Here is a 26,650-nt window from a genome sequence, read left to right as displayed (position 1 = left end):
ATTGCTTCATTTGCAAATATTTTCTCCCATTCTGAGGGTTGTCTTTTCATCTTGTTTATGGTTTCCTTTGCTGTGCAAAAGCTTTTAAGTTTCATTAGGTCCCATTTGTTTATTTTTGTTTTATTTTCATTACTCTAGGAGGTGGGTCAAATAAGATCCTGCTGTGGTTTATGTCAAAGAGCGTTCTTCCTATGTTTTCTGCTAAGAGTTTTATAGTGTCTGGTCTTACATTTAGGTCTTTAATCCATTTGGAGTTTATTTTTGTGTATGGTATTAGGCAGTGTTCTAATTTCATTCTTTTACACGTAGCTGTCCAGTTTTCTAAGCACCACTTATTGAAGAGCCTGTTTTTCTCCATTGTAAGTTCTTGCCTCCTTTGTCGTAAATTAGGTGACCATATTTGTGTGGCTTTATCTCTGGGCTTTCTATCCTGTACCATTGATCTATATTTCTGTTTTTGTGCTGATACCATACTGCGTTAATTACTGTAGCTTTGTAATATAGTTTGAAGTCAGGGAGCCTGATTCCTCCAGCTGCATTTTTCTTTCTCAAGATTGCTTTGGCTATTCGGGGTCTTTTGTGTTTCCATACAAATTGTAACACTTTTTGTTCTAATTCTGTGAAGAATGCCATTGGTGTTTTGATTGGTATTGCATTGAATATGTAGATTGCTTTGGGTAGTGTAGTCATTTTCACAATGTTGATTCTTCCAATCCAAGAACATGGTATATATCTCCATCTGTTTACATCATCTTTGATTTCTTTCATCAGTGTTTTATAGTTTTCTGAGTACAATTCTTTTGCCTCCTTAGGTAGGTTTATTCCTAGGTATTTTATGCTTTTTGTTGAGATGGTAAATAGGATTGTTTCCTTAGTTTGTCTTTCTGTTTTTTCGTTGTTAGTGTATAGGAATGTCAGAGATTTCTGTGCATTAATTTTGTTTCCTGCAACTTTACCAAATTCATTGATTAGTTCTAGTAGTTTTCTAGTGGCATCTTTATGATTTTCTACGTATAGTATCATGTCATCTGCAAACAGTGACAGTTTTACTTCTTTTCCAGTTTGTATTCCTTTTAGTTCTTTTTCTTCTCTGATTGCCATGGCTAAGACTTCCAAAACTTTGTTGAATAACAGTGGTGAGAGTGGACATCCTTGTCTTGTTCCTGATCTTAATGGAAATGCTTTCAGTTTTTAACCATTGAGAATGATGTTTGCTTTGGGTTTGTCATATATGGCTTTTATTATTTTGAGGTAGGTTCCCTCTATGCCCATTTTCTGGAGAGTTTTTATCATAAAGCGGTGTTGAATTTTGTCAAAAGCTTTTTCTGAATCTATCGAGATGATCATATGGTTTTTATTCCTAAATTTGTTAATATGGTGTTTCACGCTGATTGATTTGTGTATATTGAAGAATCCTTGCATTCCCGGGATAAATCCCACTTGATCATGGTGTATGATCCTTTCAATGTGTTGTTGGATTCTGTTTGGTAGTATTTTGTTCAGGATTTTTGCATCTATGTTCATCAGTGATATTGGTCTGTAATTTTCTTTTTGTGTGATACCTTTGTCTGGTTTTGGTACGAGTGATGGTGGCCTCATAGAATGAATTTGGGAGTGTTCCTCCCTCAGCAATTTTTGGGAAGAGTTTGAGAAGGATAGGTGTTATCTCTTCTCTAAATGTGTGATGGAATTTGCCTGTGAAGCTTTCAGGTCCTGGACTTTTGTTTGTTGGGAGATTTTTAGTTACAGTTGCAATGTCATTACTTGTGATAGGTCTGTTTATATTTTCTAATCCTTCCAGGTTCTGTCTTCGAAAATTGTACCTTTCCAAGAGTTTGTCCTTTTCTTTGTGATTGTCCATTTTATTGGCATAGAATTGTTTGTAGTAGTCTCTTGTAATCCTTTGTATTTCTGCAGTGTCAGTTGTGATTTCTCCCTTTTCATATCTAATTTTATTGATTTGAGTCCTCTCCCTTTTTTTCTTGATGTGTCTGGCTAAAGGTTTATCAATTTTGTTTATCTTCTCAAAGAACCAACTTTTAGTTTTATTGATCTTTGCTATTGTTTTCTTCGTTTCTATTTCATTTATTTCTGTTTTGATCTTTATGATTTCTTGCCTTCTACTGACTTTGGGTTTTCTTTGTTCTTCTTTCCTTAGTTGCTTTAGGTGTAAGGTTAGATTGTTTATTTGAGATATTTCTTGCTTCTTAAAGTGAGATTGAATGGCTATAAACTTCCCTCTTAGAACTGCTTTTGCTGCGTCACATAGGTTTTGGGTCATCATGTTTTTGTTGTCATTTGTTTCTATGTATTTTTTAATGTCTTCTTTGATTTCTTCAGTGATCTCTTGGTAATTTAGTAGCGCACCATTAGCCTCCATGTATTTGTGTTTCTTACAGTTTTTTTCCTGTAATTGATTTCCAATCTCATAGCATTGTGGTCAGAAAAGATGCTTGATATGATTTCAATTTTCTTAAATTTTCCGAGGCTTGATTTGTGACCCAAGATGTGATCTATCCTTGAGTATGTTCCATGTGCACTTGAGAAGAAAGTGTATTCTGTTGTTTTTGGATGGAGTGTCCTATAAATATCGATTAAATCTATCTGGTCTATTGTGTCTTTGAAGCTTGTGTTTCCTTATTCATTTTCTGTTTGGATGATCTGTCCATTGGTGTAAGTGAGGTATTAAAGTCCCCTACTATTATTGTGTTACTGTCGATTTCTCCTTTTATGGCTGTTAGTATTTGCCTTATGTGTTGAGGTGCTCCTATGTTGGGTACATAAATATATATAATTGTTATGTCTTCTTCTTGGATAGATCCCTTGATCATTAAGTAGTGTCCTTCTTTGTCTCTTGTAATAGTCTTTATTTTAAAGTCTATTTTGTCTGATATGAGAATTGCTACTCCAGCTTTCTTTTGATTTCCATTTGCATGGAATATCTATTTCCATCCCCTCACTTTCAGTCTATAAGTGTCCCTAGGTCTGAAGTGGGTCTCTTGTAGACAGCATATATATGGGTCTTGTTTTTGTATCCATTCATCCAGTCTGTGTCTTTGGTTTGGAGCATTTAATCCATTTACATTCAAGGTTATTATCGATAGTATGTTCCTATTACCATTTTCTTAATTGTTTGGGGTTTATTTTTGTGGGTCTTTTTCTTTTCTTGTGTTTCCTGCCTAGAGAAGTTCCTTTAGCATTTGGTGTAAAGCTGATTTTGTGGTGCTGAATTCTCTTAGCTTTTGCATGTCTGAAAAGCTTTTGATTTTTCCATCGAATCTGAATGAGATCTTTGCTGGGTAGAGTCATTTGTAGGTTTTTCTCTTTCATCACTTAAAGTATATCCTGCCACTTCCTTCTGGCCTGAAGAGTTTCTGCTGAAAAATCAGCTGATAACCTCATGAGGATTCCTTTGTATGTTATTTTTTGCTTTTCCCTTGATGCTTTTAAAATTTTTTCTTTGAGTTTAATTTTTTTTTGTTCGATTAATATGTGTCTTGATGTATTTCTCCTAGGGTTTATCCTATATGGGACTCTCTGTGCTTCCTGGACTTGATTGACTATTTCCTTTCCCATGTTAGGGAAGTTTTCCACTGTAATCTCTTCAAATATTTTCTCAGACCCTTTCTTTTTCTCTTCTTCTTCTGGGACCCTATAATTCGAATGTTGGCGCATTTAGTGTTGTCCCAGAGTTCTCTGAGATTGTCTTAAATTCTTTTCATTCTTTCTTTATTCTGCTCCTTGGCAGTTATTTCCAGCAGTTTGTCTTCCAGTTCACTTATTCGTTTTTCTGCCTCAGTTATTCTGTTATTGATTCCTTCTAGTGTATTTTTCATTTCAGTTATTGTATTGTTCATCACTCTTTGTTTGCTCTTTATTTCTCTAGATCTTTGTGAAACATTTCTTATATTTTCTCAATCCATGCCTCCATTCTATTTCTGAGATTCTGGATCATCTTTACTATCATTACTCTGAATTCTTTTTCAGGTAGGTTGCCTATTTTCTCTTCATTTATTTGGTCTTTTAGGTTTTTACTTTGCTCCTTCATCTGTGACATATTTTTTGTGTCGTCTCATTTTTTTGTTTTTTTGAGGGGTAGGATTGTGTTCCTGTCTTACTGGTTGTTTGGCCTGAGGCTTCCAGCACTGAGTTTGTAGGCTGGTTGGTAGAACTGGGACTTGGTGCCAAGATGAGGATCTCTGGGAGACCTCACTCAGATGAATATTCCCTGGAATCTGAGGTTCTCTGTTAGTCCAGTGGTTTGTACTCGGTGCTCCCACTGCTGGAGCTCTGGCCCTACCCCCGGCTCATGAACCAAGATCCCACAAACTGTGTGGGGCAGGAAAAAAAAAAAAAGAACAAGGAAAAAAAGGAGAACAATAACAAAGAATAAAAAGTAAAATAAGATTAGAAAAGTAACAAATATGTTAGGAAGAATGAAAAGATAAAAATATAGATGAAACAACAACCTGAATGTAAAACAGAGCACAATAGTAAAAAAGAGGAGAAAAAAAAAAGGAAAGGCCTTAGCTGTGGGGGTCGAGGTTTAGGCAGTGGGCAGGGCATATGCCTAAGACCCACAGGGCCGGAAAAGGCCCTGGGGAGGGGTGGGGCTTAGGCTCAGCAGGAGGGGCCCAGGGGTGCCTCTGGCCTTGGAGGTTGTAAGACCAGGTCCAGGACCACAGCAGGCTCACTGGGCCCGAGTAGGCAGGGGTAACACTAGGCACATTCCCCCCTCATCTTCCAATCCCGGAGAGCCCCTCCCCATTGGCCTCTCTTCTTCTCCCTCTCCCTCCTATGCTCCTAGGAGTCACACGGCAGGAAGGGACCCCAGAAGGCAGGGGACCAGACCTGGAACCCCAACAGGCTTCCTGAGGCTGAAAGGGTGGGGGAAATGCCTTGTGTGCTTCCCTTGGTCCTCTGATCCCTGAGGCCCCCTCCCATCCACCTCTCCTCTTCTCCCCCCACTTCCCTCCTACCCCACTAGGACCAGCGCAGCCCGGAGGGGGCCTCAGAAGGTGGAGGACCTGGCCCGAGAGCCCCGCAGGCTTCCTGGGGCCCGACTGGGCTGGGGAAACGCTAGGTGTGCTCCCCCTGGTCCTCCAAGCCCCTGAGGGTCCCTCCAGGAGTGGGAACCTGTCCCCCCTCCCAGCCACCCCTCAGGGGCACCGATCCTGTCCAGCCTTCACTTCTCCTCCCCCCTCACTCCCCCCATGTCCTACCCAGTTGCTCAGGTGTTCCTCCCATCTCCTTGGGCGTTGAGGTCCTCCACCAGCAACCGGCAGGCACCCTAGTTGTGGGGAGATGCGAACTCCATGTCTTCCCACTAGAAGTATTCTTGATGTGCTCGTCAGGGAGGTGAGCTCAGCGTCCTCCTGCTCTGCCATCTTGATCTCCCTTGTCTTCCTCTTCACCCATTTTTTAAAAATGTTTTGTCTTGTTTTTATTCAGTAGTAGGAGCTATTTGTGGTAAGGAAATTAGTCTTTTATCATGATTTGTCTTCCCCTTGGCTTTATTAATGATTTTTTTTCAATGTATAGGACATTTATATGTAGTCATAATCATTACTTAGTTTTCCAGTTGTTTGCTGATCTAAAAGTGTCTTCCAAATTTGAGGATTTCTTAAAAGGAGTTCAGGGAAGATCTTTTGGTGCTATATTTTTCACACAGGTTAAGAAAGTTTTTTTCTATGAAATAAAAAGAAATTATTCCCCTACCCGTTTTCTAGAAAGGACTTAAGAGACCTTATAATAAAAGACATCAATTTTATTAGAATAAAGTCTGAACACCAAAAACAGTAAATAAGAGAAAAAGCAGGTACCATAGTCACAAGAATTTATTTATTGAAAGATAAATTAGATTTATTAATTTATTTAAGTAACCCTGACCATTAAATTTCTTGGCAGTCATGCCCGAAGAGCCAAAAATTTAAAAAGGTACATTAATTAGATTTTTGTTATAAGAGGACACATACTGATTCTTTAAGAGAAAGATGTTATCATACTAAATTCTGCAGGTGGTTTATCACAGGGAGTATTATTCAGGGAGATTTGTGTCTTTGGTTTTATTTTTGTTTGTTTGGCTGCAACAGGACTTTCTGACTGAATGTTCCTAGTCAGAAATCCTTATCTACCTATGGAGTTCTCCCATTGTATTCATCAGGACTCTGGACTGTTCAATTCTTCTTTCTTCTAATGACCAGGTTTACCTTACTTATTCTCAAGGGAGAGTAATTCTGATAGGACATCTGTCCCTCTTGCCAGAAAGTTGCAACTGTTAGAAACTAGGATCTGGGGTAGAAATCAAAAGTTGTTGGTTTCAGGCAAAGTAAATGACCCATCATTTGAACATTTGAGCTGTTGTCATCAGCTATTGGGCTTTCTGCACTGCCTTTTTGTGTTAAATTCTTTTCCTTTCTTCCTTCACAGAGATCTACCAGATTTTTGCTGAAGTGGTGAGCTGTGTGCTCTAAGATCTAACTTTTGGGAAATAGGTTTCCTCCTGAAGAGGGCTTTGACAAGAAAGCTGTTGGGTGTAAATGAGTGGATCATGACAGATGTTTTTCATTGCTCCGGTATGCTTTTGTGAAATAGGAGGCCTTTGAAGCTTGGAGCAGCTCCCCTGTGGCACGCAATAGAAGACTGTGCCTCCCTTAGACACAGGGAACATCAAGGGCACCTCTGGGTACCACACGGCAGCTTAGACAGAGTGCAGCTGAGAGGCAATGGGTTTTTCATTTATTACCCTTTGAAGACAGACATATGTTACCTCGAGACAGAAGACGGAAGAATCTTAAAAAAGAAAAAGAAGTCCTGATTATTTGTTTTAGATGCTCTTCTTCTTTGAGTAATCTGCTCACTGGATTAGTTACTTAACAAAGTACAGTGTTCGTAGGATTAATGGAGAAGAGAGGAATGTGAAAAACACTCTAAGCTGGTTTAATGAAACAAAGATGTTAATGATATTTAGGAAGCCTGAGATTTACCATTCTAGACTTTGCTTTACCTAAGACTTAAAGATGTAGATGACCTTGGAAATACGCTCATTTTAATTGGCTTTTGTGAACCTGTCTACCACCACCTGAGGTGAAAGCCTAGAATACCTCACTCTTCTCTTTTTTTTTTCCCTTGCAGTTTTACTGAGATATAATTGACATACAGCAGTGTATAAATTTAAGGGGTACAACCCAATGACTTGACTTACATATTTTGCAAAATGATTACTGCAATAAATTTAGTTAACATCCATCACCTCATGTGTTTGCCAAAAAATGTTTTTTTCCCTTGTGATGAAAACTTTTCCACTCTTCTCTTCTTGAGTAATCATTCTGTCTGCAGTGGAAAGCCCTCACACTCGTAAACTTCTCTGGTTGCAAGAGGTTTCTAAGAAGAAATCTGCAAAGAAAAAGAAAAAAGGTTGATGCAAACTGTCTTGTCCCTACTGTCTCCCCTTTCTGTGTGTGTGTGTATCAAGTTACCTCAAAGACAGAATATTTGGGGATGCACATATATGTGCTTTCATTAAAACACGTCACTCTCAGTAGTACCCTATACATTACTATTTAAAAAAAAAAACCCGGATAGATCAAAATTTCACTTTTCTCTGTCACCATAAACTAAAGCTATTCAGTGACTACTACACCCTTGGCTCTCTATTGTTTTTTTGTTTGGATATAAATGATATTACAGTATCCTCATCCCAGTCTATTACAAACCAGAGTTTAGAATGCCTCTTGAAGATTTTGCTTTTTATAAACAACTTAACAATAAAAAAACAGTCATTGCCTAGATAACATTTATTGCTACAGACTCTCAGGTGGTTTATTATTAAACATACCTATTGTGATAAATTTTCTAGAAACTTTGAGCTGTACAGATACTTATAATTGCCACTATTATCTATCTTTATAGTTTTGCAGATTGTTCAGTTTTTGTTTTCTTTTGATGCTTTGCTTCCACCAATGAGAGGAATATTTTTAAACCATGCTGGAAGTTGAAACCTAATATGAAATGTTGACCGGACAGGATACTGGCCTTCTTGAAGCTTTCCTGCTAGGATTACTTGTCTGTGATTTAGGAATGCCATTCACTGTTGTAGGCATTCCTCATGCCCTAAAACAGGCACCCAAGCATTAGGACAATGAGATTCATTGTATGTGAAGAAAGGTCAGCAGTTGTTTTACTAGTTCATAAGATATTGGAATTAAGATGACAATTTAAAAGCTAAATGTCAACAAACAAACAAACAAAAAAACAAACAAAAGCTAAATGTCAAGGCTTGGAAGGCCTGCATACCTTTGTTCTAGTCAACCTGAGATACTTGACTTCTCAATGGTTTAATCTTCAGGAGCAGCGAAGTAGGGTAAAGAATAAAGAATATGAATAAAGAATAAAGAACCCAACATGGTGCCTATCGTGTTACAGTAATTTTTAGGATTGTTAAACACTAAATGAATTTAGTAAGGAACACAAAATGTTAATGGTTTCTTTAGTTAATTTGAATATTCTTTTCGGTGGTTAGTGAGGAATGTTCAATAATTTACTTAACTAGGCTGCTGTTTCCAATTTCCAATTGTGAAATTATATAATTATTGACTTACTGGTGTAAAGAAATTACTTCTTTTTCAAAGAGAGATAAAATTAAATAAATAATATACCAAGACGGGTGCCCCTTCACTTACAGAAAGACTGGTCTCCACGAGGTGATATCCAAAACGACTAGCCTGAAATTCTTAAGAGAAGAAGCTGTTTTCAATTCACTGTATTCTCTTCTTAAAATAATTGGTAGTCATATTTTGGCTGTGTGTATCATCTAAATGTTCCTTTCTTTCCCGGGCATTTGTCATAACTTTGTTTGGGGTATAAGTATGCCCTCTCTCACTTAATTTCTTTCCTGACTTTCTCATTCCTTGTTAAGGATCTCAGTTTTTCCATGAAATAATTTTATGAATAATGGCTAGTGTCCTATTTCATGTCACAAAAGTGCATTGTCCCAGTTAGTGTCTTAATCATTACATAGGATAAAGACCGATAAGTGGTGTGCTAATGCAAAAATTGAAACATGAAGTAATATTAAGTGTGTAGCTTTAAATCATTTGGGGGGGTCACTAAAGTAATAAAGCCTTGTGTTGTCCTGGTTATTAACTTTGGGAAACATTTCAGTGAGGTGAGGCCAAATGCCATGTCCCTCTTCTCCACCTTGTGTTGGAAAGGAAATAAATAAGAGTGCTTGCTCATTTGCAGATAACCCTAGCAGTGGGACCCAACAGAGATTCTAGAGACTGTGGTAGGAGATGTACTCACTTGGAGACGGGAGAGAGTATGGAGCTTATGATGAAGGTAGCAGCGTGCCCAAGAGACATCCCTGAGGAGGTTGTTGAAAGTCTAGTCCAGATTCTAGTTCTCTGCTCTGCTGAACTTTGTCTATAACCTGAGAGAAGTCCTGACAATCTCTGTGGACCACAACTTCCTCCTCTGTATAACCTCTTAGTTATTTCGGCTTTAAAAGGACGCGAATTTGTACACTGAAGTTGGTTTGTAGGAGGTAAACTAAGCCCCTATGTACTGAGGGTCTATGGGAAAATGCAGAGTTCCAAATAAACAATCACAAGGATGCTTTTATTATAGAATCCAAATAGACACAGACTGTGAAACGCTAGACTTGTGACTGGTTTATTAACTGGGAAATTCTGGAATTGAAGTGTGACTAGCCCTTTTCTGTGTTGATTAATCGCAGACCCCAGAGGGTATAAGTGAAGAACAAAGGATTCAGGAATTGACTGTGATGGAAGAGTCCCGGATAGCAATTCTGAACAACCTCGAGGAACTTGAACAAAAAATCAAAGATATAAATGACCAGATGGAGGAATCTTCCAGAGAGGTATAAACCACAAGTTCACTTATTACCCTCTCTCATTTTTCTTTCTTTCCTTTAGCTTAAATATATCAATGCCTATTAGGGCACAGGCCTTGGGGGGCAGAATACATAGAGGTCAACACCAGCGATTTGTAGCTGTGTAAAATGGGTACGTATGTGGGGTAGAAATGCCTTTTTTAATGTTTCTTTCTTCTTTCTGGGTTTTTTTTTTTTTCATCCAATGAGGTGAACATATGAAGCCATTTTTAATGTGCGTCATATATAACCGACTTTGTCTTAACTAGTGTATGCTTTCTGAGCTGCTTCAAGGTCTGTCAGCTGAGGTACCATGTATTTAGATGTTTAAGTTCAAATCCAACAGACATTTTCTGAGCATGTTAAGTATGAGTTGGGTATCATCTTGGCACTATGGGGGGATTTACATAATTAAAGAAAGGGGCAATTTTTTAATACCTCCATGGAATGAGAAGAAGCAGCTAACTCTGCCTAAGAAGGATCTGCATGTCTGTACTCACGGATGATGCAGTCAGCCCATGTGTGGAAGGGGACTGCTCACCTGTCATCTTATGCATAGACCCTGGGGAGCCCCTCCTGCTGGCATTGCTAGGAATGCAGCGCTTGCGTGCTGGGCCGAGTATAATTTTCATTTCCCATGCTCTAGGGACAAACAGAGACGTGGCTGCTCCCAAGATGGTTCACACTTGAGCTTGAATCTAAGCGAGTAGGCAAAATATCCTTGAGAAGTAAGCAGAAAAGGGGTTATCATAGAAAAATTAAATGAGAAGATAACTAGTGTTCTTAGCAAATATATTCTGGCCTCTCCACTTTCTCATATAGGAATCCTGAGTCTCACATGGGTTCTCTGGAGTGTTTTCTGGGCTCCATAATCTGACTGATAATGGTAATACTTTTTGCAATTTGTAGCTGTTAAAAATACACCTCTAAAGGGGGCAGCTGAAAATTTCTCTGAAGGTGAAACACCTCTGAGCTTTGTTTTGTGTCCTCAGTTGGATATGGAATGTGCTCTCTTGGATGGAGAACAAAAATCAGAAACAACTGAACTTATGAAAGAGAAGGAGATTTTGGATCATCTAAACCGGAAAATAGCAGAACTGGAAAAGAACATTGTTGGTGAAAAGACCAAGGTAAAAGAAAATTATATTTGATACAAATTTTATGGGCAAAATGGTGCTTCCATTTGATTGAATTTAAATGTTGTATGAATCGCCATGGATTTGGATTTGTGTGTCATGTTCCTGGAGACAGCGGCACTGGAAAAAAGTCTTAAGATGAGGTAAGTAGTTGCAAATTAAGAACTGTCAGGTGCAGAGCAGCTGATGCTAAGATAGTAGAGCCTGTTTAGTTTTTGAGCCAGTATTCGTGGCAGCTTTTTCCGCTTGAGCTGAGTGAATTGCTTTTTTCCAATCAGGCTTTCTGCTCTTCTGATCCTGCTTTGTTTTTAAAGAATCATTTTAGTACTTTGGAACTTCTTTCCAGCATTGCCCTGTAAGGGTGGCTTAAACATATTCAAATATGGTTGCCTCATTTCTTTTCATTTTTCTGTTTATTAAAACGATGAATGGGAACCATGCATTTCATCTGTCTCGCCTTGCCATTGGCTTCAATGCAAGTGCACTGCTCTTTGACAAATGCACTGCAGTTTTCAGGGGATCCTCACACACTGCTGAGTGAAAACTGTGAAACACAGCTGACACTTATTTTGGAAAAGAATATTTTTGAAATGCTTACACATTCAGGCCACAACCTGAATGTTAGCCGATACCTCCTAGGGAGTATGAAGAATTACTTGCAGTTTTTAGAATTCAGGGTGGTAGTTGGGTTTTTTGTTTTTCTGCTTGTCTGTTTTTTGCGGAAAATATTTCACTTACTCTCCTCTCAAATTCTGAGTTAGTTACAACTGAACTAAGCCTAAATTAAAAATTAAAATTCCAGTTTGAGAAAGAAAAACTAGTGAGCTTGAACACATTCCTTTCTTGCTCCTCACGTTCTCCACTAAGCTGAGAAAAAGAAAAGAAATTCAGTTTGAGTAAACTCCAGTGGTAATATGTGGAAAGGATTTCTGCTCAGTGTGGCTTCCTTTTTAGGCTTCTCTTTGTTTGCATTTGATCTTGGTGCCAGAGAATGAGCTCAAAAAGATATTGTCAGAAATTGAAGTCAGATTAAAAGCTACATATCAATATCTTGGTTGCCTGCTTACCAAGATTAAAATGCACATCTTTTTCATATTAAATTTTATGTATGTGCCTTCGAGCTCTAGACTTTGAAATAGTAAAGAATCCATTTGGGTAATAGTTATATTTTTCTTTAAAAGCTGAAAACCACATCGAAGGATTGCTTGTCTAGTTCTGCTGTACAGGAGGATCATGGTTTTCAAAGTTTCCGCACTGATACAGCAAGAAACTTTCATTGGAGGCATCAGATGTTTTTGTTTTGGTGCTTACTAGTATTTTACTATTTATGTCATACTGGAAAGCTCGCGGGACATAGGAATGGGGTCTCAGGTTCCCTGTGAACCTGTCTGCCTTCCCCATCCATGTAGTTGTTTATCTTTGTGTAGCCCTCATATGACATGACCTATAAATTCTATTTGTCTACCTGTCATTAGCATCATATTCTACACAAAAGTGAAGCAGGTTGAGTCAATGCTAAATTTCACTTCCCAGGCACAGTTGTGTTATATTCTCCAGACCTAAGTAAGGTAGAGTCAGAACTCCAGGAACATGAGTGGAAACAAGCAAGGAGGAGGCTACTTCCATCCTTCCTATTATTGTTTTGGTGGCTTGATAGAGGCTGTGCATAGGAGAGAGGACGCTGGGGGCTTGAAGTATAGAATCAGCTCATGCAGCTGTTAGGGGATTAGTTGGTCTCGGAAGGTGGGATTATCATCTGTCATCACATGATATGAAAAATGGCAAAAACTGGCTTTGGGTGAGGGATTCCAGAGGAGAATGAGGGAAGTGAAAGCAGACTGAGCTGGATGATGTTACTGCATATTCTTGACAACCAAACTCAAATAGAGACCCATTACTGCTTGGCAACATCTCTCTGTTTCTCAAGTAAAGTTATTCTACCATTTTATAGCACGGCTATTTCATACTTTCGCTCTGTTCAAACTTCTAGTCCACTTTCATTCCCCTGGCTCTGAGATGATCTCACCACCTACTTCACTGAGAAATTAGAGCATCTCATATTCACAACTAAGGAAGGCTCTCTTCTCCTCAAATACCAGTCCCTTTGGATGTGCTCAGGGTACCGTCCCACCATCTAGAGGTTTACAGTCCTTCTGTCCTGAACTCCCCCCAGCCTCTCCCTCTTTACTGGACCTGTACTGTCAGTATGCCAATATTATTATTTTTTTAAATTATTGTTATTTAAAAATAAAGTTCCTTCCAGCACCTGCCTTAGCTAGTTTCTCTTCAGCATAGCCAAGCTTTTCAAACAGTTTTCTCAGTATACTGTGTGTTCTCCTGCTTAGTTCCCCATTCCTCCCATTCTTGTTCCACTACTCCATCAGATTTGCTCCTGTTAAGACCACTAAAAGCCCTGGTGCTGCCTAACCCACCCACTGGGTGCTTTTCAGCCCTCTTATGAGCAGACTCCTGAGCAGAATTCAAGACAAGGGACAAGTCTTTTCCTTGACACTTCCCCTCCCCCACCCCTTTGCCTTCGTGTACCACACACTTCCCCTCCCCCACCCCTTTGCCTTCGTGTACCACACTCCTCTGGTTTTCCTTCTCTTTCTCTTACTTATCTCTCTGACTTTTCCACCCGAGTTCCCATTCCTTCTTCCTCTGCTTTATCCAGCCAGTTGTTACAGTGTCTCTGATCTGAACCTTCTTCTTCTTTTTTTTTTGAAGCAAGCTCAGACTTCCCCAGAAGTCCACAGAAAAGTTCTGCTTGCTTTCATTGGTCTGAATTAAGATATATGCTTTGAATCATTTACTTTTTTTTTAAATTGAGGTGTAATTAACATATAATATTATATTAGTTTCAGGCGTACAACACGATTCGATATTTGTATACATTGTGAAATGGTCACCACAATATTTCTGGTTAACATCTACCATCTCTTGTTGAGAACTCTCTTCTCTTATGTTCTCACATTCTTTTATAGCCATGGCTTCAAATAACATGTACATGCTGGTGACTGCCAAATGTATGTCTTTAGCCCACAACCCTATTCTGTACTTCTGACTCATATCCTGTAGCCTACCTGATATCTCCACTGAGATATTTCTCAGGTATTTCCAGCTGAACACGATGTAACCGAACTCTTGATCCCATCCCTCCTCTGGCCTTCCATACACTTCCCCTGCCTCTGATCCTGTTCTTCCTCTAGTTTTCCCACCAGGACATAGCATCTCTATCCACCTATATGTCCAAACAGAAACCTGGAAGTAGATCTTGATACTGCTTTCTCTATCACCTCCACTTCTAATTGGTTACAAAGCTATTTTTCAATTACTCTAACTTCTCCGCATCTCCCCTAATAGCATTCTCTTCTAAATCATCAAAATTTCCTTTTGAGTTCCATTTCCATTTACTTCCCTTCAGTCTGTTTGCTTCACAGCAACCAGAGTGATTTTTCTTTTAAAATTTAAATTAGGTCATATCACTCTGGTTTTTGTTCCCCTGTATTTTATATAAATCTAAACTCCGTACCTGTCCTGACCCTTTCTATCACCTTTCTCCCCCTCTTCACACCACTCTCATGGCGGCCTTCCTTCTGTTTGTTTAAAGATCCATCCCACCCTCCACCCCTGCCAAGGTCCCTGGCAGACCAGCGTGCCCTGCCTGGAATTCCCTTTCCTATATTCCATGCCTTGTCGGTTGCCTGTCTTTCAGCGCTTAAGTTCAGTGTTAGTTTTTCAGAAAAACCCTACTAGCCCTTTCCAGCTCAGATTACATTCTCTCGGTTGTTCTTTCAGTCCTTTTACAAATCACATTTTATAATTTATGTTTGTTTTGGGCTTGTTAGATATTTATTTCCCTCCCTAGCCTGTGAAATAGAGGCAGGCACTGTTATCCACTGTTTATCCAGCTCATAATAGGTGCCAGAATACAGCCCAATGTTCTTCGGGAATATGGTACTTGGATCTCCTGCTAACAGTGAGTCCTGGCTGGGTCTGAACAGAAACACTGAGCCAAACACCTGCCTGAGAGCTACGTGCAGCCAAGTTTCAGGACAGCTGGGGTGGTCTGTCCAAGTGCTCATGCCAGGGGCTTGTAATCACGCTGCCCGTCGAGCCAGAGCGTAAGACAGAAGAAGGAAATGCCCTTTGCCCTTTTGGATCTCGTTTCCTTTTCCATACACCTGTTGCTGCTGTCAGATATAAACTGTGGAATGAGAAAACCAAAACCTGAAAAGATATCCCTGTTGGGGAAGCTCCAATTCAGATGTCAATAGCACATCCTGTAAGCCTGGCCCTCATTTTTTGGAGACAAGGCCTGGAGCCATAGGAAGAAAGTTCAGCAGCACCTCAGAGTTCAAATCCTGGTGTGAAGTTAATGACATTGTTTCCTTGGCTCTCAAGACCAGTCTTTAACATTGTTTCTTTTAGCTGATTTGGGAGCTATCATTCTATTTTACATATTTAGTATAAATTAATGTATTTCATAGGTGACCACTATTTATTGTATGCTACCATATAAAATATAAACTATAGACATAATTACATATACAACATAAAATATAGACTGTGTATTTAATTGTGTATTTGTTGAACATTTTTGCAGTGGCTCCCTGGGCTGACCTTTCACCGTCCTTATGGGGACCACTGTCAGGAACATCAGTGCACCTGTTTCCATGAGGCTCTGAGCTAAATGCCACCTGCCTGTTGTGTTCTCAGACGGTAGCCACATCACAAATAGAATCTCTATGAACTTATAAACCCTAAACAAATAGAAGTATCAGGGGGGCTTCCCTCCCTGGTGGTGCAGTGGTTGAGAGTCCGCCTGCTGATGCAGGGGACGCGGGTTCGTGCCCCGGTCCGGGAAGATCCCACGTGCCGCGGAGCGGCTGGGCTTGTGAGCCATGGCTGCTGAGCCTGCGCGTCCGGAGCCTGTGCTCCACAACGGGAGAGACCACAACAGTGAAAGGCCTGCGTACCGCAAAAAAAAAAAAAAAAAAGTATCAGACTCGAACATAAACCCAGAGGGGATGTTTATTTGAACCAGTAAACAATAATCCATAGTGTTTTCTTAGGGCAAGAGAAAGGAGAGAGACTTGTTAACCTCTGTGCTGGTAGACTGTTTTAGGTTGGTGGGCTTGGTGACTGGGGGTGGGGAAGCCACCAGAACCATGAAGCTCAGTTTGGGCAAAAACTGGAAGCGGCTTCCCTCCCCCTGCACTTCCGCTCTCCAAGGCAAAGCCTGATTTGGGGCAACTGCTGAAAAGTATGAAAGTGTTCCTGCATTTGTTTATGTACATTTTCCTTCTGTCTTTGTCTATTTCTGACTACATAAAAAATTCAGAACTAAAAATAGTTTTTCAGTTCCTCTATTTTTGGATTATCTGTCTCATTCCTGCTCCTTAGCATATGACAATGAAAAGTTAGCTGTACTGAAATTAAATAAAATGGTTAAGGAAAGGCTCTGCTTACCTAGTATTGTTGAAGAGTCTTTCCATCACCTAGACGGTGATCACAAAGCTCAAACCATCCTTCTGTTTAAGGATCTGTCCTCACACAGATAGGTTGTGATATTTTGTAAGCTATACTGGTCTGCACACTTTTATAGCTAAACACACTTAAAGGTGTGAGCTGAAGTTTAAATCATTCTTCGCCATGCAACACGTTCCTGGGTGAAATCTTGAATTAGTTGACTAATTTTTCTGTAATAAGCATATAGCTTTGTGTCTTAAGTGGTTAAATTGTATTCTCCATTATTATCTTGCCAGAGTACCTGTTACTTCCTCCCCATCTTTCCTTCAGAGCCAGGGGAAGAAACAGAGCCTGCCCAGAATTCCTCAGCAAAATGTTAATGCCTCTTGAGTGCAGAATCTTTGCCAAGTCACAGGCAGTGTTCAGAAGGGACCCAGCCCTTCCCGTGCCTCTTTCTTACATTTCAAAGTTAGCTCCCTGGTTAGAGGAAGTGGAAATATATCATGGGATTTGGGGATTAAATCAACAGGGTTCTAGATTAGTGTGATTTTTTTCTGGTGGTTGTTTGATTATGTAAATCCTTAGTGTTCTGATTTTCCAATGTTTTCTACACTAAACATCCATCAACTGTGCAATTAAAAAGTCAAAGTCAATGGTAAAAAAAAGCCTAGGAAAGTAACATAAAAATGTGCCTCTTTAGAGGCAGGCAGAGAATGGGTTTTCAGCAATAACCGTCTGGGGACACAGGTCCGTAATCTTTCCTCTGCAATTCTGAAAAGTTTTGTAGAGGAAAAAAACTTTTCATAAGGTTGGCACCAAAACTTAGTTGGTTTCAAAACCTGACTTGGACTGATATTCACACTCAATATGAATATTCATAAGTAGCTGCAGACACAGAAACATGTTTGATTACAGGGTTTTGCCCCAAACCTCAGTGGAAATGCCATACAGTATATGCTATATGAACTGTGTTACCTCTATCAAATGCAGAATATTCTGAAATCTAGAACACATCTGGCCTTAAGAATTTCAGATAAGTGATTTTGGGTCTAAAACAATTGCCTAATGTTGAACCTCTGAGGATGCCTGCCTCTCAAACCACCCCACAGGGCTCAGCAACTGGAAGGAAGGGGACTCTCAGGGTGTATGGAGAGGACTTTGGATGGGCTACCCTTAAAAATGATGGCTTAGGTACTATGAATTTTAACATATCACTGCATCAATTCCAAACTTGACCCAGCGTTTCAATAAACATGGCCTGAGTACCTAGTGCGTGCTGGAGTCTATGCTGTACAGTTTGGAAATTATAAAGATGTATCTTAATTTTTAAGAAAATATTTATCAAGCTAATGAGGCTGCCAAATTAGGAAAAAATGTATAGGATGCTTGGTTAAATTTAAATTTCAAATAAAGAGAATAATTTTTTGGTATAATTATGTCCCATGCATTATTTAAGACATACTTACATTAAAAAAATCATTTGTTGTTCATCTTAAATTCACGTTTAACTGTGTATCCTCTATTTTATCTGGCAACCCTATAAACTAATGAAGTATGCATCTTTTCAGGGTAACCTTGAACCATCTGCTTACCAAATATTAGTTAAATTATTTTTTATAGGTATTCAGAAATTTTTCGTGTCGTATTGGAATTCAGATAGAGCCAGCAAGTTAAATTTCAGTTCGTTCCTTCGAGAATACAGCTTAAAGAAAATTTATTATTATATTACTCAGCCATAAAAAGAAACAAAATTGAGCTATTTGTAATGATGTGGATAGACCTAGAGTCTGTCATACAGAGTGAAGTAAGTCAGAAAGAGAAAGACAAATACCGTATGCTAACGCATATATATGGAATTTAAGAAAAAAAAATGTCATGAAGAGCCTAGGGGTAAGACAGAAATAAAGACACAGACCTACTAGAGAATGGACTTGGGGATATGGGGAGGGGGAAGGGTGAGCTGTGACAGGGCGAGAGAGAGGCATGGACATATATACACTACCAAACATAGGGTAGATAGCTGGTGGGAAGCAGCCGCATAGCACAGGGAGATCAGCTCGGTGCTTTGTGACCGCCTGGAGGGGTGGGATAGGGAGGGTGGGAGGGAGGGAGACGCAAGGGGGAAGAGATATGGGAACATATGTGTATGTATAACTGATTCACTTTGTTATAAAGCAGAAACTAACACACCGTTGTAAAGCAATTATACCCCAATAAAGATGTTAAAAAAATTATATAGACTTCATAAGATGAATAAAGGAGCATTCTTCAAAAAAAAAAAGGAGAAAATTTATTACTGTCTTTTAACCACGGAGCTGGCGAAATCAGTGGTCCTGAGAAAGCCTTAGATTATTAAGTTTATTCAAGATTATTGGCAGTTCTTGTGTACATGTTCAAATTATTTAGGGTAAATTTATAACCACTCCTGATCATTTGTATGATTAGAAGCAAGTGGTTCTGCCCCTGAAAGTGAAATGAATCATTCCTCTCTGAAAGCATATTTGATATTGGAATCTCACAGTTCTTTTTTTCTTTTGGTTTACTTGAGGCATTTAATCTAAAAGTAAAAATTTTACATTTGGGGTGTTACCTGTAAGAGAGGACTTTTATACTATGAAGGAAAGGTGCTAAGGCCAAATGTCTTCAAGTTTTGGTAGATTCTGTATTAATGTCCTATGTCTTCATTACAAAAATCAAATTGTAATTAATTTTGCCTTTGCCTCTCACATTATTCTGGGTGGCTAAATCAGTGATTCTGATTGCATATGAGAACACCTGGAGAGATTTTTAAAAAGCTTGTTCCCTAGCCTTATACCCCCTAGATTTCTAAGTGGAGGCCTGGGAAATAGTATATTTAAAAGCTCACCCAGCTTATTCTAATGTGTTCAGGGCTAAGAACCACTTTATGAGGACGGTGATCAAGTTACCTCGTTTCTCTGTCCTATTCCCCTTATAAATATTTATTCATTGAGTGAATGAACAACTCACCATGGAAGTAGATGTAGGCCCAATTTTATATACTGCTTTTTACTTTCATTTGCTGGTGAAAAATTTACCTTTGGCGTTATATACACTATAGGAACATCAGTCTTTTCTTTTCTTTTTTGGCCATGCTACATAGTTTGCGGGATCTTAGTTCCCCGACCAGGGATTGAACCCTCCTCAGCAGTGAAAGTGTGGAGTCCTAACCACTGGACCGCCAGGGAATTCCCAGAAACCTCAGTCTTAAATATGCAAAATAGACAGAATCTTACAATGAACTTGTGACCCAACTGGATTTTTGCTGGCCCATCAAGAGAGGACAAGTCAATTCGAGAATGATGGAGGTGTCTGTGTTTCTAGGGAAGTCATGTTCTGGTCTTTGTTTTATAAATACACCCTTTACATCTGGATCTTCCTGGAGTGTTCCGATTCCTTATAATCTTATTCTTTCCACAAAGTTAAATTTGTTAAATATATTAAAAATGCATTTTAATTCATTTATTTCCTGAAACCAAATTTATGAATCCTAAGAAAAAATCCTAAGAAAAAATATATTAAAAATGCATTTTAATTCATTTATTTCCTGAAACCAAATTTATGAATCCTAAGAAAAAATCCTAAGAAAAAACATCAACCAATTTGATGTTTGGAAAATATTGCTATGCCTATAGTAGTTAGAATAGGTGACTTTAATTTAAATCTGGGGGGAAGAGAATAACACCCAGTGTTCATATTTTACATGTAAAAAGCTAGAATCCCTGAACCCTGGAATGTCATCTAATTTGTCCAACTATCTTACCTTCGCTGTAGAAGGTGATCCTTTCAGCTCTAATTAGCTGCTTGCCTAGAGCTAATTTTTCTTTGAAAACTTCCTGGACAGTAAATAGAAGAGAGGTATATTAATTTCTTTCTGGCTCAGAGGTGGTCTACTTTTGGCTCTTGTAGGAGTGATATCACATCTGTGGCCCCGTGTGGTATATGGCCGGGCCCATCTGCCACTAGTCCCTCTTTCATCCTTCCCCTCACTTCCTTTGCCCTAGCTTCGGCCCCACTGAGCTGTCACTCTGAGACCCAGGTAGTGGTCACAGAATTACAAATAAACCACAGAGAAGCTGCAGAAGGTCCTGATGGTGTCTGCTTGCATAATGGTTCTAACTGCCCCCTTGTATGGAATTGCAAAACGTTTTGAGCACCTCAGAAGGAAGGCACTATGTAAACGTAAGGTACTTTTTATTAGTTGTTTATTTGTGCTTATTATTAGCAATTTAAAAATTGAGAGCATCAGAGGAATAGTTTGGTTATTTCTTCCGAGTTGAGACCTGTGTTTTAGGCCAGTGCCTTTCCATATTATTAAATATCGTATCAGTGTTTTCTATAAAATATTATTTTAAATTTTAAGGCTTTGCATCTTTGCTATTTGATTGGAATGAATAGTTTTCTTATTTATTTAACTTTCTGTTTGAAACTAGAATGGCTGCAAATTCTGGTGATACAACACCTAGAAATAGAACTCTTTGTGGACAAAATTCTTTTGCTGTGTAATAGGGCAACCTTAGATCTGCACGCAAGGGAAATAACACATTTTCTTAGCCAAAGACAACAGGTATTCTGTATTGTTGGTTTTATTAAGGGAAAAAAATTATTAATTCTGAAGCTAAAGACTAAATCTAACTGGCACTAGTATATTCAATTTTACTGTGAGGTAACACTTGAGAATCCTTTATTCTGTGAATGATGCCATCACTTTTTCTCACTCCTACACAGCAGCTGTGCAGAGTGAGCACACTTCACAGTAAAGACTGAGGAAACTTTCTTTCTTTCCTCTTTTTTTTTTTTGTTTGGCCACATAGCTTGTGGGATCCTAATTCCCTGACGAGGGATTGAACCTGGGCCTTTAGCAGTGAAAGCGCCAAGCTGTAACCGCTGGACCACCAGGGAATTCTCTTTTAGGAAACTTTTGTTACTGTCTGCTAAATTCTAAGATGTAGAATCGTTTTTAGGTTGATATATGGAGTAGGATTCTCAGTTTTCTCACTTCTAGATGTAATCATTTTGAGAAAAAAAAGTGCTTCTAAATCAAAATATACATTTCTAAAATGCCCTTGACATTTTAAAATGTAAGTCAAAAGTGGAGATTCAAGTGTACTTGTGTAAGTATTGATGTCATATAGTTTTAGACTTAAACTCGAACATCTTTTATAAAGAATCTATGTATATGTTTACATAGGAAATCATGACCATTTGGATGAAGAAATGAGAGTAGTATAAATTTATAGGGCTACTTCAAATCTTCATCCTTTAAAAAATTTTTTCTGTGATATGCTTAGAAGCCAGTTTTATTTCTACCAAATCAATAGTGAACATAAGAAAGTCAGGTGATGGTAAATATTTTGCTTATTGAAGGGGTCAAAGGGTGGTGGTGCTTCCATTCCACTAAAGTGCTTCAGTTTAGGTTGAGACTGTTACACAAGGAGAGAATTAGGTCTGAAATTTACTTCAAGGGTTCAGAGCATCGTAAACGGAACATAAGATGGGAAAACTGGCACTAAACGCATTGAAGTTTTGTTTCTCAGTTTAAGAGGTGGCCTTGGAAGACCGTGTGATACTGTATTATAGTATTTGCCTGTTATACCCTGGAGAATGTCCAGGGTCACTTTGGAGTGTGTGACTTGGGAGGGATTTAGTGTTATCGTCTCCTTTCTTCTATTCTCTGACCCTTTCTTTTTTTTCCATGGTCCATGTTTCGATTATTTTTTATGTCAGTCATTGTAGGAAAGTCCTTATCTCCACAGTAAATGTCACACCTTTGGTGCATCTGAGCTGTCTAATATGCCTTCCTCTTGCTGCTTTGTCAGTCTTGCATTTTTACTGGCTCTCTCAGTGTCTGAATTAGACGCTCTCCCAGGCAGCAGATTTTCTAATTGCTTAAGCTCTGAAGTTTGCCAAAGAGCTAGAACTGTTCCACATGACCAGGGTATCAACTTGTGCACCTAATGTGCCTCTAACCTGAGAACAAAATTTCAATAATTGCCAAAGCTTCCTTAACACATGCCTTCAGCAAACTGGACTCTGACAGTGCTTGAGGTAAAGGCCCCCTATCCTTTGTCTGGTTCCCTGCCGAGTGACTCTTTGCAGGGCTATCTTGGGAATTCGGTTGGCATTTCTTTTGTTCTTTGTTGACCATTGACCAATATGACCGTTGCTTCCCCTGCTTTTGTAACGTGGTGGCAGGAAGGAAGGGAGGAAGGAAGGACAGGGGTCGTTGCCAATACCCGATGGAGTGGACTGGGTTTGGAGAATGTAGAAACGGGGCCCCTTGTCCTTACTTCCACTTATACCCCCTTATCCTAGTCACTAACAAGATATGTTTCTACATTCATAGGATGTCTGGAGTTTGTGTGTGCTTGCTTGTTTGTGTTATCCTTGGGAAATGTTCACTAACGACTGCTTGGGGTGTGAAGGTAATCTCTATTCTTCTATTTTCTGATTTCTGAACTTCAGGAGAAGGTAAAGCTTGATGCTGAAAGGGAAAAACTAGAGAGGCTTCAGGAGCTTTACTCCGAGCAGAAGACCCAGCTGGACAATTGTCCTGAGTCCATGAGGGAACAGTTGCAACAACAACTGAAGAGGGTCAGTAGCAAACAGGAATGTGCTAGTTGTTTTCTGTTTTTTTGTTTTTTTCAATTAAGTTCCACTTACCTATGACTTCCTCCTTCACATAGCATAAATTTGCATAAATTCTGGTCATTAGATACGTTTTAAATAGAAATATGCATGCTGACCATATATATTCCATGCTAATCAGTTGAAAAATTCTTTGTTGGAATCCTTTGCCTCATTAATAATGCAAAAACATTTCCCAAGTCCTTTTTTGTAACAAAAGAGAGCTATTACTGACATGTAACCAACAAGACTGTAGAGTTTAAATCGGCTGATGTCTTTCCCTGCATCCTGTTCTCTGCTGCATCTTGAGTCCTGTTTGCCCTCGAATGTTTCTTTTTTTTTCCTCCTCTTGATTTTATACTCCTGTCCACAAATTCTTCTATTCTCTGATTTGCTCCCCACCACCACTCATCATTTTGTTTTTCTTTTCCTTTCTTCTTCTTAGTGACCTTGAACTCATTAGCATGATCACAACAATCAAACAAGACCCAAGATGCAGGGCATTCAACATTTTCTCACACAAGCTTCATATTTTTTAAAACTTCGTGAAGCATAGATCTTCTAGTTGAACTTTATCAGGTTATTCTTCGATCTTTAATGTTGGCAGTGTTGAAACGACTTCGATACTTATCTTCCTAGGTAGATAGTTTTGCAGACACTAGCAAGGCCGCTTGATATTTCATAGCCACTTGACAGCTGCGTTATTTGCTCTAAACAGCAGTCCAGACAGACTGTAACTCTGGAGAGGCAGTCGTGAACAGTCTTGGACCTCTAAAGGAGCCTAATAGTAATTAGTCCTAAGTCAACAGCAACTTATGCTTCCACATGAGTAGGAAAGAAGACTAGTTTTATTCATATTGCTATGTCTGTACCTTCTTGGGCAAATGGGAAAAAGTCAGTTAAGATAGCACACCCCTGAAAATGTTTAAGATGACCCTGAATACAAATATGTTTGATATCTCTGAGTATCATTAGGTTATGAAAAATTACAGTTTAAACTTTTCAGTGTATTGTACAGGTTGAAGAAAGAGTACCCAGTACAGATAGGTGAAACGACAGTGTAACGGTTCTAATATTTTTAATTTTTTACAATGTTGGATCAAAAAAAGTTTCAAAAATATTTCTTCCCCTTTACTCATTTTATTGTGTACAGCTTAATTTGCTATAAGAAGATAAAACTTCCTGTCCCTCAGTGTCCCAAGGCTCTGAAAGTCTTAAGATAAAAAATGATTGGAAAAAGAATAGTATTTGTAAAATTATTTTAGCTTGTAATTTTTTTGTGTTTATGCCAGTTCACAAAAGAGATTGGGAAACTGACTTTTTTATATTTGTTTACTGTTTTTCAACTTGCCTTATTGCTAAAGATTTTACATAGTCACCATAATGCTTTATGTAGAGTCAGAAGCATGGTTTATGTATTTTGTTCTTCCCTTCCTTTAGTTATCCAGTTATTGTTTGTATTCTTCATAAATATTGCTTCAAATAAAAATTGATATATTCTGTTAATAACCTGGAGTCAGCATGATATGAATAATTACTTGTAATTTTGTAATTAAGTAGTTACAAATTACTTAATTTGCTTAATCTGTTAGATTCTATAGGGTAACTCATAAATTTGTATATGTTCCAAGAATTTTGACTACAAACGAGGAAAGGAAATGATACAGACAGCCTATTCCACTAACTGAAGGCAAAGACTCCTTCCTCTTCCTTTCCAAGCAGAGTGCAAAATTCTTATCATAAAACCCCTTTCCTTAGGAGAGAAAACTGGTGCGTGCTAGCTTCTGTTCACCTGATACTAAGAGAACTACTAATTCTGTTTTCCAAGGAAGGATGATGACCAAAATAACTCTTCACCAGTCCTTTGGCTTAATCAGTAAAAAGTTCACTTATTTCATGAGAAGTCCATTCATACTGGAACTTCCTGTCTTATCACAACTCATTTCCCTTCAGACTTTGAACACTTCAGAATAGCACTTCATTACAAAGCTTTCCCCAAGGCATTTCAGCTAGATTCAATAAAGTTGATTTTATTACAAGTAACTTCATTAGACAGCAAGTCAGACAAAATAGAAAATACATGAATAGGAAGAAAATCATTTTCTTAAACTGTATCCTGTCTCAAATACTTAAGCCGAAACTGTAGAATGATTTTTTTCCATGCAGCACTATGGATTTATGACTGGGCTTCTGACCCCTAAATCATTGCTTTAAAGCAGAATACAGTTTTCATCCGATGTTGATTTCATGGCCCATGGTTTAATGTAGTTGATAACGGGCTCACCAATCGAATTGTTCCCTGGGATACAAGTAGTGTGAGAAAAAAACCCTGAAGAAAATTGAGCCTTGCATCTACTGGAGAGGACTGGCTAGGATAGCATTGTGGTGTTTTGGTATTTACTCAGCTGAATGGTTGATTTCGGTCTCTTGATTTTTAAACAATTCTGTTCAGTGATATCTACAATTAGCCTTTTTTTTTTTTCTCACTAGCTCTACAATGAGTTTATCCTTGAACCTTGGACAAGTCATTCAACCTCTGTGGGCCTCAATATCCTCATGTATAAAATGAGAAGATCGTACTACATGATTTCCATTGTCTTTTTCCAAATTCCAAAAGTATGCAAAACAGTGTTTGACTGTAGCACATAAGATGGAGAAATAGTAACAAACCCTAAGCTCCATTTAAATTTGCTTTCAATATTGACCTTGAGCTGTCATAAGATTATTCCTGTAATCTCTCCTGGCCATTCCACGTCTAGTCTCTTCTTTCTGTTCCTCTGCTAGGCAAAGAAAACATAAAGTTGTACATGTAAACTTCTGCCATATACATTCTCAAAAGTTATCGGAAGGAAAAAAGGAATTCCCTTGAATTTTCTTTAGCACAGCTGTCTTATTTCCTTTCACGCCTGGCCTTTGAACTTGCCAGCCAGTAGAGATTTGTCATGTTCTTTTAGTGGAGAAGTTTAGTGAAAATTTTCACTCAACTGGTCATACACTTGACTTTGAGCTTCCTGTATATATTATTCTGTGCTCAATTAAACTACTCCTGCCCCCAAATTCCATCTCTTGAATTCTTATTCTTATCTAAAATCTTGTAAAAGTTTTTCCCCTCCCAAGTTGTTTTTCCTTCACAGTGTAAGTTTATATACACACGTTTTAATGGTTTAGATAACTTGATCAGATGATTACACCAGAGGAATCTGAGTGCTGAGCTAAGCTTTAATTTTCAACTTTCCTGCCTAGTGTGCTATTATTTTCATGTAGTGGTTTAAATATTTACTACAAATAAATTAATGGCTCTGTGACCTTCATGTGGTTAAAATAGCATATGTTGCCCAATAACCAGATGTGGAGTAAGCCACTGACTAGCATAGTGTATATATTGTGAGCCATATGCCCACTTTGAATGAAGATTCTTTATAAACTAAAAAAAAAAAAAAGCCTATTCAAGTTTTTATCTCAATAAGCTTTAGCTGCAAACCAAGTTTAATTGAAAAACCTTAAA

At 38.6% G+C, this 26,650-nt stretch overlaps 1 protein-coding gene across 4 annotated transcripts in view; it reads left to right on the top strand.

Moving 5' to 3' along the window:
- The window catches only part of PHLDB2 (pleckstrin homology like domain family B member 2), a 131,032-nt gene that overhangs the window by 65,868 nt on the left and 38,514 nt on the right, over window positions 1–26,650 (top strand). For 2 of the 4 annotated variants that reach the window (XM_032631450.1, XM_032631449.1), the window contains exons 4-6: window positions 9,737–9,880; window positions 10,885–11,022; window positions 22,984–23,112. In XM_032631450.1, coding sequence (XP_032487341.1) covers window positions 9,737–9,880; window positions 10,885–11,022; window positions 22,984–23,112 — 411 coding nt within the window. The remainder of the gene's footprint in view (window positions 1–9,736; window positions 9,881–10,884; window positions 11,023–22,983; window positions 23,113–26,650) is intronic. The other 2 variants (XM_032631452.1, XM_032631451.1) reach the window with 1 other exon arrangement.

Source organism: Phocoena sinus, chromosome 4 (genome assembly GCF_008692025.1).
Source record: "Phocoena sinus isolate mPhoSin1 chromosome 4, mPhoSin1.pri, whole genome shotgun sequence".
NCBI lineage: Eukaryota > Metazoa > Chordata > Mammalia > Artiodactyla > Phocoenidae > Phocoena > Phocoena sinus.
This window is presented reverse-complemented; position numbering and strand designations above follow the sequence as displayed.